This window comes from Paramisgurnus dabryanus, chromosome 21 (assembly GCF_030506205.2).
Source record: "Paramisgurnus dabryanus chromosome 21, PD_genome_1.1, whole genome shotgun sequence".
In the NCBI taxonomy this organism is placed as follows: Eukaryota; Metazoa; Chordata; class Actinopteri; order Cypriniformes; family Cobitidae; genus Paramisgurnus; species Paramisgurnus dabryanus.
In genome coordinates, this window is record NC_133357.1 from 13,965,834 (window position 1) to 13,984,675 (window position 18,842).

General features: G+C 36.8%; 1 protein-coding gene across 1 annotated transcript in view; it reads left to right on the top strand.

Moving 5' to 3' along the window:
* lrp1ab (low density lipoprotein receptor-related protein 1Ab) overlaps positions 1 to 18,842 on the top strand; it is a 116,491-nt gene that overhangs the window by 18,762 nt on the left and 78,887 nt on the right. Inside the window, exon 3 of the mRNA XM_073813038.1 lies at positions 12,896 to 13,033. Coding sequence (XP_073669139.1) covers positions 12,896 to 13,033 — 138 coding nt within the window. The remainder of the gene's footprint in view (positions 1 to 12,895; positions 13,034 to 18,842) is intronic.

Here is an 18,842-nt window from a genome sequence, read left to right on the forward strand (position 1 = left end):
ATGCTAAAAACCAATGTAGTACATGCTATACTATGGTACGTAGTAATTTATAGAAAAAAGGCCTTATAATAATAAGCAGCCCATCTTTTGGACAATGTTATTGGGCTTTTAAAGGAGCTCAAATGAAAAGGTGTTTAAAGCACATAAACATCAAAGCATTTTCCACCCGCAAACAAACTTTCTGCTGCGATCCACCATCTGCCACTCGAAAAGTGACACTAATATAATTTCACTGCTTCTAATGCAGTTTGCCTGAACAGACAAAGGACTTTTTCATTACGTGGAAGCTCTGACCTTTTGATTTATCTTGATCTGTTCCTGCCAATTACACGCATTACACACTTAATCCACTTTGTTACAACCATTTCTAACGCTTTAAATCCAAGAGAAAGTCATTACAAGCTGTCAGCGTATTAAATGAGAATGAGAACGTATGTAAATTCAAAGTTAGTGTCATGCACTAATCCTGATTGTTGGTTAGAGTCTTTTTAAAGTCAGTAGGTGGTGTTTGTCTCATCTTCATATGTCCTGTTGATGGCATAAATTACAATTGTTTTGGTTTTAAAATGCACATAAACACACAAATCAGAGTTCGTCTAGTCGTGGTTCATCTGTGATAAAGGAATAGTTCATCCATATATGAAACCCCTTTATTATTATTTACTCACCCTCATGCCATCTCGGCATGCCATCTTCAGTTCTTACTTTCTTCAAATCTGCTCAAACATCCATCATTAAAGCAATTTAAATGACTCCAGTGGGTTAATATAGGTTTTTGAATGCAAAACAATATGTTTGCGTGAGAAAACAATGAATATTTTAAGCTTTTTTAGCTATTGATAGTAGTGTTTGGCGAGTTTCTCAATAGTCAGCATTTGAGATCACAGATACACGATAGTATCGGGGGGCAGGTCAATAGTTTCCTTTATTTATTTATTTATTTATTTGCACATTTTAAGGACTAATTTACTTTATCTACAACAAACTACTGGATTGGTGGACAAAAAACAAGTAAAAGCTCTCTCATGTCAGAAAAAAGCATGCCATGGGCGTTGGTGTCGCAAGTTCAGGTTATGCATTAATGTTAATGTGAAACTATGATGATGATGATAATAATAATAGTATAATAATGAACGCTTTCACCGCCTGCGTTTTTAAAAAAAAGTTGCCAGCCAGCGCCAGCGTTTTTCATGATTTTCAGCAAAGTTTAATGCCTTCCAGAAAATGTTCTTCTTTAAATATATAAACATACAATATACCAAATGAAAGAACAGACCCTCTGCTTTCTAACAAAAAAAAAAACGTTTCATCCTACCTTCAGTGGTTCTTTTGTAATCAGCTTTTGAATATGGGTAGGTTTCTGCAAAAACACCACATTTTAAGCAAAAAGCAGAGAGAATTCAATTTTTGTGACGGGCTTTTCATAGAGATCCCATTCGGAGCGATCTTTAAAACAGACACGGACATGCAGCCGCTTGCCATAGGGCAATACTTCCGGGTTTAAAAAGTTGGCGAAGGGGAACTTGGTGGATAATAGCGGTATTGCGGAAAGACGGAAAATCTCGTCATTGGCGGGGAAGCGTTTTCTCTTAATTGACGAGATATCTTGTCAATGGCGGTGAAAGAGTTAATAGTATAATAATTAATAATTAATATTTTTCCATGTTTAAGTGCTATAATTGGGTCCCCAATGCTTTAGAAAATGTGAAGAAGATCAACCCAGTAACTTAGTTTTGGTAAACCATTCTCCGCAAGCATGTGAAAAAATAGGTCATTGAAATTTGGCTCTCCTTGTGATGTCAGAAGGGGATAAAACCACCCCTTAATCTGCACAATTCAACCACAGCACTGCAATTTAGTGCAGAGATCAGCTCATTTGCATGTTAAAGGACACCAAAATGGCACATTTTTGCACACATCTACAAAGCGACAATTTTAACATGTTATAATTAATTATCTATAAGTATTTTTAGCTTAAATCTCACATATATACTCTGGGGACACCAATAATTTACATTGACATCTTAAAGTCTTGTGGAAAGTCCCCTTTAAAACATTCATGGGCAAACAAGCCAATTATCGTCATGAAAGGAATATGTCTGACTATTGGCATTTATATCGTCTATCGACACAACCCTATTTGGTATGGCGCATATTCATGGCAACATACAGATCATCATGGTTTAAGTTCAAATATGGTGTGCACATTGATGTCATTGAATCTCATTGGTTCTTGCGTTGTTGTCTTATGTAAGTTTTGTCGCAAGACACGCAAGAACCAATGAGATTCAACATTAAGTGATGTGTAAATGATTCAAATATTATATTAGTAAATGATTATTATAGTGAGAAAATGCTGTATTTGGGCAAACTGTTCCTTTTAAGTCTCTTGTGGTCTTAAGGCGTGTTGTGTGTTTGAAGGTTGTTCTTATTTTCTACTTCATTTGACTAGTTCAAGTTAATTACTAACTAACAGACCGAGTTCCCACCAATAGTGCGGTGCCGTAACACTATAAATCTCTCTCTCTGTCTGTCTCGCCCTTTTTGGTTCTCTCTCACTTTTTATCTGGGAGAGATTTCTGCCAGCTCCCCATGCCCAGAATAAAGCTTGTTTATGTCATTAAGTGAGTCAGTATATCATTAGAAAAGCACAGAGATAAGAGAGGAGTAAAATTAGAAACTTTACTTTACATAAATATATTTTATCACCAGTTCAAAAGCACTTGAACTTATTATGATTATTTACATGGTAACTACTATCTGTTATGCTAACACCAAGTGTTGATGTATTAAAATACACATTTTTAACGGTTAATCGTGAAATTATTCTTAGCATGTGCGGAAAGGCATATATGCTATATGTTCAAAAGTTGTTGCATTTATCGCTTCTGATTCACAACATGATTCATGACATTTTTTGTCATTTCGAAACGCATGGATAGCACTGTAAACATGCAGGATTGATTATTCAGTGAAGTATGTGCAGATTTTGTTGAGGCGCCTTAAAAAGTATGACTTAGTGAGTCACAGTGCTTTTTTATTGTCTTGTGTTTTAATTGCACGGCGGTTCCCAGGTGTTTTACCTAAACTGCAATTACCCTCCATAGATAAAAACAGATTCTCACAGTTTGGCTGTGTCAGGAGGACAGCATGCGGCATGTCAGTCAGCCTATCTTATCTGAGTCATCTTTCCTAGGATGTTTTAAAAGAATAAAACGCAGTGAGATTAGATTAATTAGACAATTGACAATTTGTCCAAATTTATTCTCTACCTACATTTTTTTTATTTTGGTGTCTTTGCCTTTAAATTTTTTTGCCTCTGTCCCAAAACCTACCTAGACAACAATCTATTTAGGCATCATAAGCACATAAATCACTTGCTCTTGCTTTTTTTATCCCATATCGTGCTATTGTATAAGACTTGCGGAAGTGCAGTTGTGACGGTTTGAATTAGCTATGCCCGGTTTGCTATTTATTTTTAACTACATTCAAGAATGTTTTTACGCTCTGTAGAGTATCAGAGAGCGCTTTGATGGCCAGCATGGTTGTGGCCAGGATGACAAACAGCACCAGATGTGTTCAAGAAAAGCTACGCAGAGAAAAACTTTCATCTATGTGGGTCAGTTTAGGGCTTCAGAAAGCTTTATTCTTAAAGGGACACTAACCGCACCAAATGTTTTTGTGAATCAGCAGTCTTCCAGAAAGTTCTAGTGAAAGTAGGGCACTCATTTTGGTTCGCCTGCATTTGAGAGTATATGTAAATGCGGTCTTTTCACATTGTGATGGTTTTGTAGACTATTTGATTGAATGGTCCACGAGGAGCGATTATTCAGTGTAATTTGCATTTGTGTAAGGTTTTTACCACCCACAACCATCCCAGAGGGAACTGAAGTCTGTCTGCATCAGTTCAGCCATTGGTTAGATTGGGAAATGGTCTTTAAGCATGTGACCTCTAGGGAAAAGTGAAGAGATGGATAGTAGTTTGATTTCTCTCTGGGGACTTTGTCCTTGATTACAAGAGGTCAGCTAAAACATTTCACTAAGGCTATGTATACACGACAACAGTGAAATAAAAACAAATGTTTTTGAAAAATTTTGCATACACAAGGGCTGTGCAATTTAGAAAATATGTAATTGGGATTTTTCTGCCAGAAATTGCGGTTCGATTTGCAATTGAAAAAAATAGCAGATGCAATGTGCAACTTCCTTTCTATATGGTTAGATTTTACTAATACTGCTCATGGAACTGCTGGTTTCTTATCAGGGATTTAAAAAATATTTTTTTAAGAAAAGTAGGAAACAAAAATAAAGAAATGTGAGTTTTATTGGAAATATTTGTATGCATGTTTGTAAACAAAGAACTGGAATACTCAACTTCATAATTATTAAAATATTAAATACATTTGGGATTTTTAAAATAAGTTGAATAAGTTAAATGGAATTTTTGTTTGTTTTAAATAAGGAGCCAGGCTTGTAAGCATTGTTATGCAGCGTTCAGACCAGGCGCGGTAGAGGCATCAAGCGCAAGTGATTGCGGGCGCGAATGAGGTGTTTGGGGCTCCACGGTATACGTGATTCTGCCTCATTCTCACGTCTAGTTTGCGCGAATGGCACGAATTGAGTGTTGCTGCAGCAAGTTTTATTGGAAAGATTTGTATGCATGTTTGTAAACAAAAAACTGGAATGCTCCACTTCATAATTATCGAAATATTAAATACATTTGGGATTTTTAAAATAGGTAAAACATTTGTCCAATGTAATTTATTTTAAGTTTAATAAACAACCCATTTAAATAGACTTTTTGTTTGTTTTAAATAAGGAGCCAGGCTTGTAAGCATTGTTATGCTGCATTCAGAACAGGCGCGGTAGAGGCATCAAGCGCAAGTGATTTCAATGTTAAGTCAATGTAAAGACGTGTTGACGGGCGTCTGGAGGTCTTGCGGTGCGAATGAGGTGTTTAGCCCGACACGATAGATGCGATTCTGCCTCATTCACACGTCTAGTACATGCGAATGGCACGAATTGAGCGTTGCTGCAACAAACGCGTGAGTTGAAAATGTTGAACTTCGGAGGAAAAACGCGCCGTGTTAACCAATCAGAAGCTCGCTCTAGTAGTGAGGTGATTACAGGAAGCGAGCGGAGTCGCAGAAGCCCCTCCCATGAGGCGTTTTTCTGCGTGAATGTCTCAATGACTAGAATTTCATGCGGTAGACGTGAATTTGACACCTCAAACGTGGCTGGTGTGAACCCGCGGTTAGGCTGCATGCGTGTGTCAAGTTTATAATGCATTGTACGTTTTGGGAGACGTGAAGTCTTGTGATGCGGAGACAGGAGCGAGTATTTAACAAGCATTGAGAGACACAGGCTTGCGCGCGTGCGTCAGGTTTACAAACCTTGTCTGTTGTGGGAGATGCGCACACAAAGTCTTGCAATGCTGAACCAGACGCAAGTATGTAACAAACATTGAGACACACAGGCTATGCACGTGCGTCAAGTTGAAACCCTTCGTCAGTTTAGAACAATACTCGCGCTCACTTTATTGGTTAGACGGTCTCAAAGCCTTGCTGCATATTTCTCATATCGCATCCTTTCGCGATTTGCTAATCGCAACATTTCACATCGCGATTGCGGTTCGATTTCAGTAAATTGCCCAGTCCTAGCACACATGCAACAATACTGTCAAAAAGATTGCATGTACATGAATTCACAAAAACGAAAAAGCAGTATATGTGTCAGGCCAGTAGATGGCGATGTTACTTTGTAAAGAAGCAGTACACATCTGCGCACATATGCATTCTTCTACAGAGCGTTAAATACAAACAATTAAAACCATAAAGCATTGAGCAGATTTGCTTACATGGACAATGAGGTACAGTGACAAAAATTTTAAACTTTGTTGGAGAAGCATTTATAAAGAAGCACAAAAACATAAAAAAGTTCTGTTGTTTTAGTTATACTTGCCCATGCTTATAGACTAAATTACCATATGCGCTTAATGTCATCGTTTTCCCATATTTACATTTTTGCAGTTTACACAGAAATGACAAGGTGTCATTCTCAACAACGTGCCCTTTAAAAACCGTCTTTAAAAGTTTGCGTTACAAGTGTTGTTGTGTAAACGATCAGCTAAACCACAAAACTTTGCAGTTTATAATTGAAAACATTGTTATATAAACAACACCTAACATATGGTGATACAATAACTATATGTGGGAAAAAATGCTTAATGGGTGATAATATAGATAATTTAAGTCTCTAAATAAATAAAAACTTGCCAGTCACTGTAAAATAGAAATAAACTTAGCTTTGTAAAGACATAATCTAAGCTTTATTAAAATAAATAGTAAAGTAATCCATTAAATCAATCACAAGCAAGAGAAAAAGAAAGAGAAGTTCATGTTTAAGAGTGTAAAAAGAGATAATATATGAATAAATAAAGCCTATAAATAAAATATTATGGATTAAGATGGTCTGTTAAAGAACGACCTTGGTAGCTGAAGGGTTTAATGAGTATTCGGCACAGCAGAAACTGAGATCAGAGGTGCGTTTCATCGCCTGACCCCATTCATCTGTTTAAACACCCTGCCTCTGTTATTAGGAACAGCGAACAGAAGGTTCACAAAGGCACGCTGGGTTAATGATGCCTCATCGGTGACCCTGAATGAACTGATCAAAGACAGCCTGAAATTTTAAGAGTTAGAAAAAAGTCTCGAAAATACCGCAAGGTCAAGGTCAGTTCGCCCTTAAGCTTCCTGTTTGGAAGGCAGAGGAATAAATAATTCACAATTATTGCATGCATCTTAAATATTTGTTTTACATAAAGTATATGATACAATGCAAAAGACAGTTAAGTACAGGGGGCAGAGAAGGAGGACATTATTAGGGCCCCATGAATATACTGGATGCTCATTGAAGCTGAAAGCAGTATGAATGAGAGTGAGGAAGAGATGGTGGGCTTTAGCGGGGGGAGGAAATGGTGCATCTTTCACACACATACAATTAACAAAAGCACAACAGGGAAGCCAAATAGGAGGTCATTATGTAACTGAGGGTAAGGTTAGGATAAGCTGAGTTTACAGACTGCTCGCATAGTATTGAGACTCCCTGTGGCTCTGCTCGAGTGCTTAAATAAAGCTCATCTTGACAACATCAGCTCAGGTTAATTCAAAGTCATGCTTACCAGCTACGGGGAAGGTTTTGTTACTCAACCAAAAAATAATTGTAAAAATTGATACTTTATATCACAGTTAATCTGTGTTTAATTCATTTATGGATAAAACATTTACTCATCCCCTGGATGATCTGGTTCATTTGAGTCTACTGATTCATTTGATTCTATTAGTTGCTGTTTGATTCTAACATTCAGTACCGTTTCATTCAATTTCATTGATTCAGTTTCTTTTTGTTTCTTTGATTCAGATTTGATTCATTTTGATTCATACACTTGGTATAATTCAACTCATCACTCACTTTAATTCCTTTACTCTCATTGTACAAGTACAACCCGCAGTGGTCACTTTGAACTCATAATTAACTTATTAGATGAATATTAGAAGTCCAGTGAGATTTCCTGGCAAAATTAAACTTGGCCTAGATATATGAGCAGTTTAATGGCATTAATGACACGTAAATCTGGTGACAAATGAGCTTAATCCAGATTCTTTTTCGTTCTTTGTTAAATAGGGGATTGCATTACCTTGTTATTATAGAGGAAACTGAGTCATGATTTATGGCTTGTGGGGTGTTTACTTAAATTCACATCCTGTTTCTTCTTTTATCCCCGTCTGATTTCAGCTCTCATTTTAGTTGTTGGACAGAATGAGCAGACAAGTTATAAAAACATGTCTTGGTTACATTTCATCTCCAAAATGTCTTCCATGAAATTAAAGTCTTTTAGGAACGTTTTTTTTTTTTAAACTGTGACTCTGATTTATGTATGTGACCAGTGCTAGCAAAATGAGTCGAAATGCACACTGTCTAATTCGAAGCTACAGGCAAAAGAAAGTATAAATGTCGGATTTGGTTAAATTAGAGATTTTCATAAAAATAAGTACACTAAGCCCTCGTCTAACAATCCCAATGCTCTAAATCAGTGGTTCTCAAACTGGGGTCCGGGGCCCCCAGGGGGGCCGTGATAAGGTGCCAGGGGGGCCCCAGTTTTATGACATTTTATAAAATACATTAATTTATCATGAATTCTGTGTAAATAAACCTTAAAATATAAGGCTACTAACCAACAGCACTACTTTGTATAATTTAATGTGTTTTGTTTAATTAGAATGTTACCTTTTAGAACAAATTTGTCGTAAATTTTCTTTTGGGGGGCAGCGAAGGAATGGGGGGCCGCACACCGAAAAATTTTGAGAACCACTGCTCTAAATAGTCATTACACATCCAAAATAATTTTTATTTGTACATTTTCTGAGAGGTGTACCGCCCTAAATGCTTACAAAGATGCGCCTGTAACATTTTGGGTTCGGTTTTGAAACATGCAGGGATTAGAAAATATAGTGCAGGGCTTGCTTGATGTTAAAAGAGTTATTAAGAGCGACAAGACTCGAAAACCATCGTCCTCGCGCTTACTGACAGATCCAAAGCTTCCACACAAACTCGCAAGTGTGCAACCCCGACATATATATATATATATATATATATATATATTTACACATATACACCAAATTACAGTTTTAAAAATATCTGTTTTAAGAAAAATTCACGCAGATATAATCTGTTATGTCTTTTGAATGTGAAGTAAATGTTTCTGCTGGAGAAAATATCTGGATGTGTAACACTAACATTATAGATTCTTTGTATTACAGAAGATTTTAAAGCTGTCTGTCTCAAACAATAAAAGTCAATGTCAATCAAACAATAAAAGAAAGAAAAATGTTAACATACATTTTGTATTTTGACTGTGTGTGCCGAATGTATTAGTTTTACCAGTGCTTTTAAGGTATGGATGCGGTGATTTTGTTTGAAAACTAAAAAAAATCTCTAATTCGATTTTTCTCAAAATTGACTTTGCTGACTGTATCAACTTCAAACAGCTTTAGCTCTGTCATTATTTATTTTCCGATTCCAGTTTCCAATTTTTTTTTATAAAAAAAATTTCAAAATATAAATAACTCATTTTTTAAAAAATTTCTCATTCCAACTTAATTTGCTTGCACAGGTCACATATACTTTTTGGGTTATTTATTCCCAGTGGTGATTTATTATTCTTTTAATAAAGTGTTTAAAAAGTATTGTTTTCTATTTAGGAATGTGTAAATGAATGCCAAATATTTTATTAAGTATAAATTTATTTGATTAATAAAAATATAATAGTTTTTTTGCCAGTAATAAAAATAAAGGATATTTTACATTACAGTAATGAGAATTGTGCTTAAAAAAGTCTATACTCCTAAATAGGCTTCATTTAACTCTTTGTGCAAATATAAAAGTTCAAAAGTTATTTTTTTTTTCTAAAAGTTCATTTTTCCATTCTTCTGCCTATGAAGATGTCCAGGTTTCCAGGATCTCGTCAGTTCACTTTGATGAGCTCTTTGAAATGTTAATGTTAAAGATTAGGTACTTGGTTAGTTAAAGCATTAAATATCTTTGTCTAGAAGCTTGGATGTGTTTATCTGTAATTGTTAGCTCAATAGTGTGTGTTAGTGTGTCTTGCCCTCCCTCTGTTTTTTGTCCCACTTCTCCCTGTTGTTTTAAGCACATGTGCTTCAGGGTGTGTGTGTGGCAGTACAGGAAGGAAGCAGTCGTCGCCTGTATGAGAGAGAGCTCCTGTTAGCAGACGACCAATGACTTCCAGTTCACTCACAGATCACAGAGCTTTGCCTCTAATAAACTCACACACAAACTCATTCACAGCATACGCCTGCCTCTATTGTTTCCTCCTTCACAAACTGCATCTGTTTTCCTATTGTTTTCCAGTTTTGGAGCATATTTAAAATTTCACAGCCCTCCAATTTTCATACAGATTGATCACAAAGCATGACCTCAGTGCCTGCCATTATCCCCAGTAGAGTTTTTTCTTCCATATTGCAAAAGAATATACTATTTAATAAAAGAATATACTTTTTATTTTAGAAAACATACCACATTGACGCAGATTAAATTATCCAACAGTATGTGAAATTCCCAAACCTTAGAAATATACAAATGTAAAATGCAACACGCACAATATTGCAGCAATGATATTAATTCACATCACTAAAACATAATTTATAATAGTAAAACAAGTACCTTAAATAAGCAAAATATACACTTTAATTTAACTTCAGTTTTGAATGTTTATTTTAAAATTCTCAGATGTCACGGGCGTGCATTGAATCTTGGGATAGCCAAGACTGTGAAGGATACATCAATGGATCCTTGGTTTCAGGGGAAAAAAGGCCACATTTGGAGGCTTGTATGTAAAGGAGCCTTCGAATTGGGATAGCCTTTGTCGCGGCCTGGTGATGTCATTTGCCTTCAAATACGGTCTTGGAAGGCCGCATCCCCTAAATTGGGATGCACCCTTCGTAAAGCCAAAGATATTTTACCCTGATAGACCGATAAATCATCGGGCCGATATTTGCGAGTTTTATGTGTATCGGCATCGGCCGATATGTGGCTGCAGTGTTCGGCGATTTTTTCCCGGCATTATTTACAGACAGAGTGCTGGAAGCCGCAAGCGATTGCAGGTCATGTGACTAAAAATAACCAACCTTTCCATGACAACATCAAAAGATGGTTCCATAGCACCCTCACCTGTTTTTACTATTTGTTAAATATGGTTTTTTTAAGTTCTATACATGTTACTTTTTTAAAATTGAGACTTGTAACATTTGGTATCATCATTGTGTCATTTTTATGATGTAAATTAAGTGAGCAAAAGCAGTATCGGCTCCAAATATCGGCTTAAGAAAATCGGCAGCCTGTATCGGTCATAGGCTAAGGCTATTGAAACAAAAATCGGCATTTTAGGGATCAACCATATCAGCATTTTAGGGATCGACCATATCGGTCGATCCCTAAGATGCATCACTACTAGTGCTTTGAAAGTGACCTGCGCAGTAACGCGATTTCCTTAAAATGACTTGGGTAAAGCTTTTGAGGACCTGTGAGACTGTTTTCCCTGCCTTAATAGATGGAATCTGTCATGTAATGAATCAAAATTTTTACAAATATGAAGTCGCTGGATATAGAGGTTTGCTTTTTAGAAAGTTACATAAGTGAAATATGTTTGGAAGGTTATCTTTAACATTTTCACTGTTTTCATTGAACCCAGTTCTCCATCATTCACACAAAGACTTGGTTGAAAATGGAATGGAGCTAAAATCTACGGCTCATAATGGACCTCAGTACGAAATTAAAACTCCTGGGGCCTCCCACGTAAATATTTCTTCACTCTGTTTTTTGCCAAGCTTCAGTAAACCAAATAAACATGTTGGTCGCACTACTTCTGTCCCTGAATATACTTGTACATATGCTGCCAAGAGAGCAAAAAGAAGCCATCAGAAGAATCTCTGTGGTGAAGTGAGATTACAGTTAACCCAACTAAATGTGCGACGCAAAAGCGAAACAGTTCATATACAGGAGATGAATATGCTACTTTTCCTCTTAAAATGGGTCAGCAGATGTTATGAGTAGAGGTGGAGGAGAATAGAGGAAGGGAGGAAGAAAGAAAAATATCCAAGATAAACAATTTGCTTTGCAGCGTGGGCCGTAAAAAGAGAAGAGAATGGCAAATGGTGATGCTCAGTCAATCCAATGCGAAGCACGTTGCATTTAGCCTATACATTTTTATCAGTTTGTGTGCATCCAGTTCATCTCCACCAGTGTTACTCATTGCACAGCACGCCAAGCTTAATTTGTGGATCTCATGTCAGTAAATAATACTGTGATATGATCATGCAGTCATGCGCTGCCTCTGTCTTTTCTGCTTTGGACACTAGCTTTGTTAGAAAACTATACACATTATATCAAGATGCATAAGCGTGTTCAACTGCATGTGATTGTCTCTTATGCCTTTGAATTGCTTTTGCGTCACAGTGATGTCACACGCCACATGAAATTAAGATCAAGGGGGCCCCCTCATGGTTCGGGGGCACTGCGTATACACATTATAACAATGCTTAACATAAAGTTAATCCTTGTCATTAAGGGAAATCATCTCGTCATTCCCCCATTTTGTATTTATTGCATTATATATTATATGTTCAGGGATGACAGATTGATAATCAGACATGCCGCTTATGACTGGATGTAAGGGCGCACTCACATTATCCAAACCAAACCAAGCCCCAGCGCCATTGTCACCCCTCCCTACTCCCCCAGATGCACGCACTCACACTGTACTTCTTATCGATCCGAGTCCGGGCGCGCTTTCGTCATTAAGATGCGATTGTTTTGAAAAAAAGCAGGAAGTAAAGCTCTCTCTTAACCTTTTGAATCGCGCTCAGGCGCGATTGCGCTCACACCACAGCCTTCCGCCCCTGAGCCCAAGTGAACCGCGCTCCGGCCCACCTCTGCAACCCGGCCGTGGCGCGAATAACCAATCCGCGCCCGGGCGCGGAACAGAGCGATCACACTAGTCAAACAAACCAGGCTTTGGGGGTCAAACGCGCCCGAGCGCGGTTTGGTTTGGACAGTGTGAGTGCGCCCTAAGTTTGGATGTGGTATCAGGCTCTCATGAAAAAAATTATGGAGACCGGTGGTGTACAGCAACATGGTGGAGATCTAATAACTAGTGAAATTTGTAGAAAGGAGGAAAGTTATTTCAAAGTGGCCAACCTAATCAACATTCAATATAAAACTGAAATAACTAGTGTTATCATAGTGTCTGAGTGAAACTGTGTTGTTTTGCGGCATTGAAATGTGTTAACATGTTTGTATGCTGTGTGTTTCTTTGCAGGTCACCACACCCAGGTGTCGCAGTGCCCTCCCAATGAGTTTGAATGTCGGGGAACAGATGTGTGTATTCACCTGAGCAAGCTGTGTGACGGCGTCCCAGACTGCACAGATGGGCGCGATGAGGGAGCACACTGTCGAGGTGACACATCTGCAGACACGCATAAGCTTTTTTTGGCCTGTTGTCTCCAAAGATTGTGGGTTTAGCAAGCGTTTTTCAAGGGTGTATCCAATTGTGAGCTAGAATCAGTGTTTGCATTTTACTGTTACACTGTGTACTGTCAAACACTCTTCATGTTTGTGTCCAAAGTCCTGAGATACTCTGGTTCATCCAACTGACCTCTTTTTTTAGAGTAACTAAATGAATTCAAACGTGCGGTTGTATCGCATTATATAGTACAAGACTTGTAAAGTTATAAATTTCAGTAATGTTAATCCAGGTACATATCTGGAATGTTTGAATGACATGCTGTGCTTGAGGTTTTAAAGCCGAATGATAAATAATGTGCTTTTTTGACCCGACCCCCATCCAGGGCTTTGAGCCTAGACACACACTGTGGATTAAATGCCGACCCTTTGAACCTGGGGGTAAACACTCGCACACTCTTCTACATGAACCGCTCGTGTTTAGACACACAGACGTCCACACAAACGTATGCTTGCACGCCTTTCCTGTTGGATGTTTGCTTGATGCAGTTTTTACAGAAAAGTTTGTCGTTTCACAAGCGTTTCGTTGTTTGCCCCGAACAGATGCAGAGTTTGTGCAAGAAAGTTTTCAAATCATGCTCTGTAGGTGTATATTTCTTAGTAATTATTGTAGTTGATGACATGGGGAGTGAATGGGAGTCTAGCAGGAACCTTATCGGCATACTGTATGCTTTCCTGCTATGTTAACAATATAGCGATATAGAGAGTGCAGTACAAAAAATAGCACAATTTGTATGCTTTTAGGACACTTAAACGCATACTGTATGCATGAAGTTATTTTATAATGTTTTGCGTCCTTTTGATCAAAAAAAGCCAGTGGGGTTTGAATGACATGAGAGAAAGTAAATAATAATACATTTATTGGTTTTTTGAAAGAACCATTACTTTAATTGGCCTTGAATCATTTTGTATGTTAATGGATTAGTCAATCTTCTTAAAAAAAAAATCCAGATAATTTACTTACACCATGTCAAAATGTTGATGTCTTTCTTTGTTCAGTCGAGAAGAAATTGTGTTTTTTTTTTAAGGAAAACATTCCAGGATTTTTCTCTTTTAATGGACTTTAATGGACCCCAACACTTAACTCAACACTTAACAGTTTTTTTTCAACGGAGTTTTAAAGGACTCTAAACTATTCCAAACGAGGAATAAGTGTTTTATCTAGCGAAAAGATTGTCATTTTTGTCAAGAAAAAAAAAATGCACTTTTAAACCACAACTTCTTGTTTATCATCTCCGGTCCTGTAATGTGCCAGCGCGACCTCACGTAATTGAGTAGTGACGTAGAAAGGTCACGTGTTACAAATATGAAACACACATTTCCGGACCATTTAAAAAAAAAAACTGACACAAAGACATTAATTGGTATCATTCAACATACAACAATGTCGGAACGGTCCTTTTTCTCCACACTTGTAAACACTGGGGCGTAGTTTCGCATACGTCATCCGTGACCTCTTGACGTCATGACGTATTACGTTGGGTTGCGCTGGCACATTACAGGACCGGAGATAGACGAGAAGTTGTGGTTTAAAAGTGCATATTTTTTCTTGTCAAAAATGACAATGGTTTCGCTAGATAAGACCCTTATGCCTCATTTGAGAGTCCTTTGAAACTCCGTTGAAAAAAACTGTTAAGTGTTGAGTTAAGTGTTAAGTGTTGGGGTCCATTAAAGTCCATTAAAATGAGAAAATCCTGGAATGTTGTCCTCAATAACATAATTTTTTCTCGACTGAAAAAAGGAAGACATCAAAATCTTGGATGACATGGTGGTGAGTAAATTATCTGGATTTTTTTAAAGAAAATGGACTAATCCTTAAGATAAATATGACATTTGGCCATTTTCTCCTGCTATGATGACCGAGATATTTTATTTGCCTTCAACGCTGATATTCAGATAAAAAGCCTGACAAGAAGGTTATACATTACATAGACACTGTACAGTATGTGTTTTCTTAAGACATTTCTCTCAACCGTAAATTAGTTAAAAGTATGTAAAGATATTTAGCAATCCTTAATTGAGAATTTATGTTCTAGAAGCTGTCATTGTGGGGTGTACAAACTATTTTTTATCATTTATTTCTTCACAGACTGAGATATTTCACAATAGATGTGAGAGGAACATCTTTATTTTAGAGATAGATAGTCATTTCCCAATTTTACGTCTGACCTCATTTCACGTCAAAGATAAGCCTGGGATATCTGGCAGTCTTTCACAACTTGTATGGGAATGCAAAAAGTCAAATTACCTTTGTTTTTATGTGCGTGTATCTGTACACTTTTGACTTATAGCAGGGGTCTCCAACCTTTTTGTGAGCAAGGGCTACCACAATGGACTTTTCTGTTACTTGTTTGTTTTATTTTAGTTTACTTGTTGATATGTTTTATTATTATTTAAAATGTTAACATAAATAAAGGAAGCCAAGCTAATATAAAATATGTAATAAATAAATATTAAAATTGAGGTTATTAGTAAAATGTGCTTTCGTGGGCAACTCACAGACTCTGTGCGGGCAACCAGCTGCCCGAGAGCATCATGTTGGAAAGCACTGCTCTATAGTATACAGCATAAGCTGGTTTTAGCTGGTCTCCCAGCTTGGTTTTAGCTGGTATTGCTGGTGTAAAAAGCTGGTCAAGCTGTGTTTTCAAGGTCTAGCTGGACTTTACCGGTCAGGCTGGAAGTCCAGCTGACCCACCAGCTTAGACCAGCTACTGCCAGCTAAAACCAGCTAACAGCTTATGCTGGTCTTTGCTGGATTTTTCAGTAGGGAAGTGATTTGTCAAATGTGAGTTTGTGTCTGCTAACAGTGTCAGAAAGTGACTTAACAAGTTTTGTCAATTTCTCAGAAGCGACACTGAAGCTTTAGGCAAAATTGTGAAATCCTAAAGCAATATGAAGTGTTACGGGAAATCTGGTTGCTTTTGGCAAATCCGTTTATTTGTTCGTTTCATTACAGGTTTGTTTGAGTAACCAGTCAGAAGTTTACTCAGATGTCCCTGCACACTTAGTATTTGTCTTTTTTATTGTAAAGTAAATATTTGTGTGAATTCTGCAGTCTTATCACTATACCTCTTAACCTTTTTTTAAAGTAAATTGTGTATTATGTTATTAGTTATGTTAGCTGCATTTATATTTACTACTTTAAATCTTTCCCCGCCATTGATGAGTTAACTCCGTGAATTTTTTGATCAGTGTTCTGAAAATGTGTTATTTTTTGAAGAAACTTTGTTTTTGTTTTTTGAAGAAAGAAAATTTTTTCATCCTTTTATTTGATATATTGTGTGTTTATATATTTAAAGAAGAACATTTTCTGGAAGGCATTCAACTTTTGTGAAATCATGACAAATGCTGGCTCTGGCTTGCAACTTTTTTTTAAAACGCTGGCGGGGAAACAGTTAATGTCACTTTTCGTGTGAGTTATGAAAGGAAAAAAATGCAATACTCATTTGATGTTATGCCAAATTTATTTTTTATAGTAGATTTATTACATAATGTAACACTACATTACATTTACAACCTTTCAAAACGTAATGTAGTTTGTTATTAGTCTGTAATTTGCTTTCTTTTTGAAATGCATAACTACTTTGATTTACGACTATAGTTTACCAAACTACAAATTGCTTTCCCAATATATTCAGCTTGCAATCATAGTGCATTATTCATCATGTTACACCTCTCTTAGCCCATTCGCTCTCTTCACACAGGACATTGTGCACACATTGGGGCACTTACAAGCTTCTTTTAATCTTTTAAAAGAACTTTGCACTGCTATTGGCAAAAGCAACCATGCCTTTCGACTTTATCAGAGCGGGACTCTCTGTTCTGGCAGCAGCCTATCATTCTGGGCAGTGGCTTATCCATTTGTTTTGACTTACAGGATTTTCAGTGCAGTGATAGATGAGTTTGGCTACGATCACTGGGTAATATTGTGACAGAACCGGGAGGGTGATCGCAGTGTATATTTAAGATAGATGTCACAATAAAGTTTGAAGTTATTTTCCTTTTTGTTTTCAAGTATTTGATTTGAATAAAAAGTGTAGTCCATGAACTTTCCTTTATATTAGTCTGTGAATGGAATTTTTGACTAAGTGTAGTTAAACCCTGTTGTTTTCCAAAGCACGTTTTGCTCACATCTTTTCCAGTCATTGCTAAATACCCCCCTCCCAAAAAAAACATGCAACACAAGTTCATTGACTCCTGAAAAGATCTCATTTTCTGACAATTTTCCCATAATTACCGAACCCTCACCAGCATGCAGAGGCTTGTCAACAGACAGACAGTTAGATCTCAATCATGAGAAAATCAACACAAAAACATGTTGCTTTACAAAGTGTATTCTGTGCATCAATGGAGCACGCATTTCATTTTTGGCAGTCTACCATGCTTAAACCATATGCATTGTATGGTTTGGGACATAGCATACTAACATCTCACATCTCTGAGAGAACTCTTTGAACAGTACATTTCAGACGTTATGTGAAGAATGAAATATGTTGTAGTAAAATTGGCATCTCATGAACCAAATAATGTAATCCATATGGTCCAGTGTTGGGAAATCTACTTCGTGTAGTTTGCCAAGCTGCTAGCTGCAAATAATTTGAAGAAGTTCATTTGGAGTCAACCTTAGGGGCGCAAGAAAATATTGATACGCGTGAGTATCGCAATATTTTGTTTGGCAATACTGTATCAGTTTTCAAAAATAAAATAAAAGCCTTATTGATATTTTAAAAAGAAACTATATAGCATTCTTCTTATTTCTCTTTGCTAACGTTTGCATATGGTGGTGCGTTCTTAGTGACAGCTTTTCTAAAATGATATCCTATTATATTCCCAAAATAGGAAATATCCCAATATTTCGCCTAAATTTATAACACAGTTATGTATCGCAACTTATCGCATTTCCCAGTATACCGTGATTTGTATCGTATCACGAGATTCTTGCCAATACACAGATCTAGTCAAGCTACACCTCGAATAAGTAGTTGGGTATGCTTATAAACAGTAGTTACATTATCTTTTAATCATTTTAGATCTCTCTAGAATTCTTGCTTCTGATTGGTCAGTTGATCCTTTATATCGCTTCGTTCTTTCTTTCTTTCTTTTTTGTTTTGGTAAAAAGGTAACATTCATCAAGTAAATGATTAATTTAAAATAAATGGTGGAAATTAAGGATAGCAGCTGACACCAAATAAATTTTTCTAAAGCACAACTCATTAAATATTTGGGCAATTGTCACGCATTAATACTTAGTTGCATCTCTACTTTCAGTAAGTTACTCACTCAGCGCTGATCTAGTCACTTCCCCCATACTTACCAGATGTAATATTAATAGAAATCACAAGTGTCGAAGCAAGACGCATGAAATTTATATCCATTTCTAAATTTGCTTGCAACTCGTGGTTTTGATGCCAGTATTTTTTTTTTTTTTTGAGCTGCTGCTTTGAAAAACTTTGTGGTGTGATATTAAATCATGCAGCTCTCTCTCATTCTCTTAATCTTTCTTGTTTATTGTCCTCGGCACTTCAGTGTTATTTGTACTAGAATATTGCTGCAATAAACCACAAACATGTTGGTTTTGTACCAGTCTAAATCCCACGATACAAGGGGTGGATACAGGACTTTAAGAATGCAGTCATGAGTTGGAGGTGATTTCTTATATTCCAGAATGATTTGTTACAAAAAATAGCTTTTGTGATTTTCATAGAAAATAGTTTGACTATTTGTCATCTTTGTACCTCAGATTG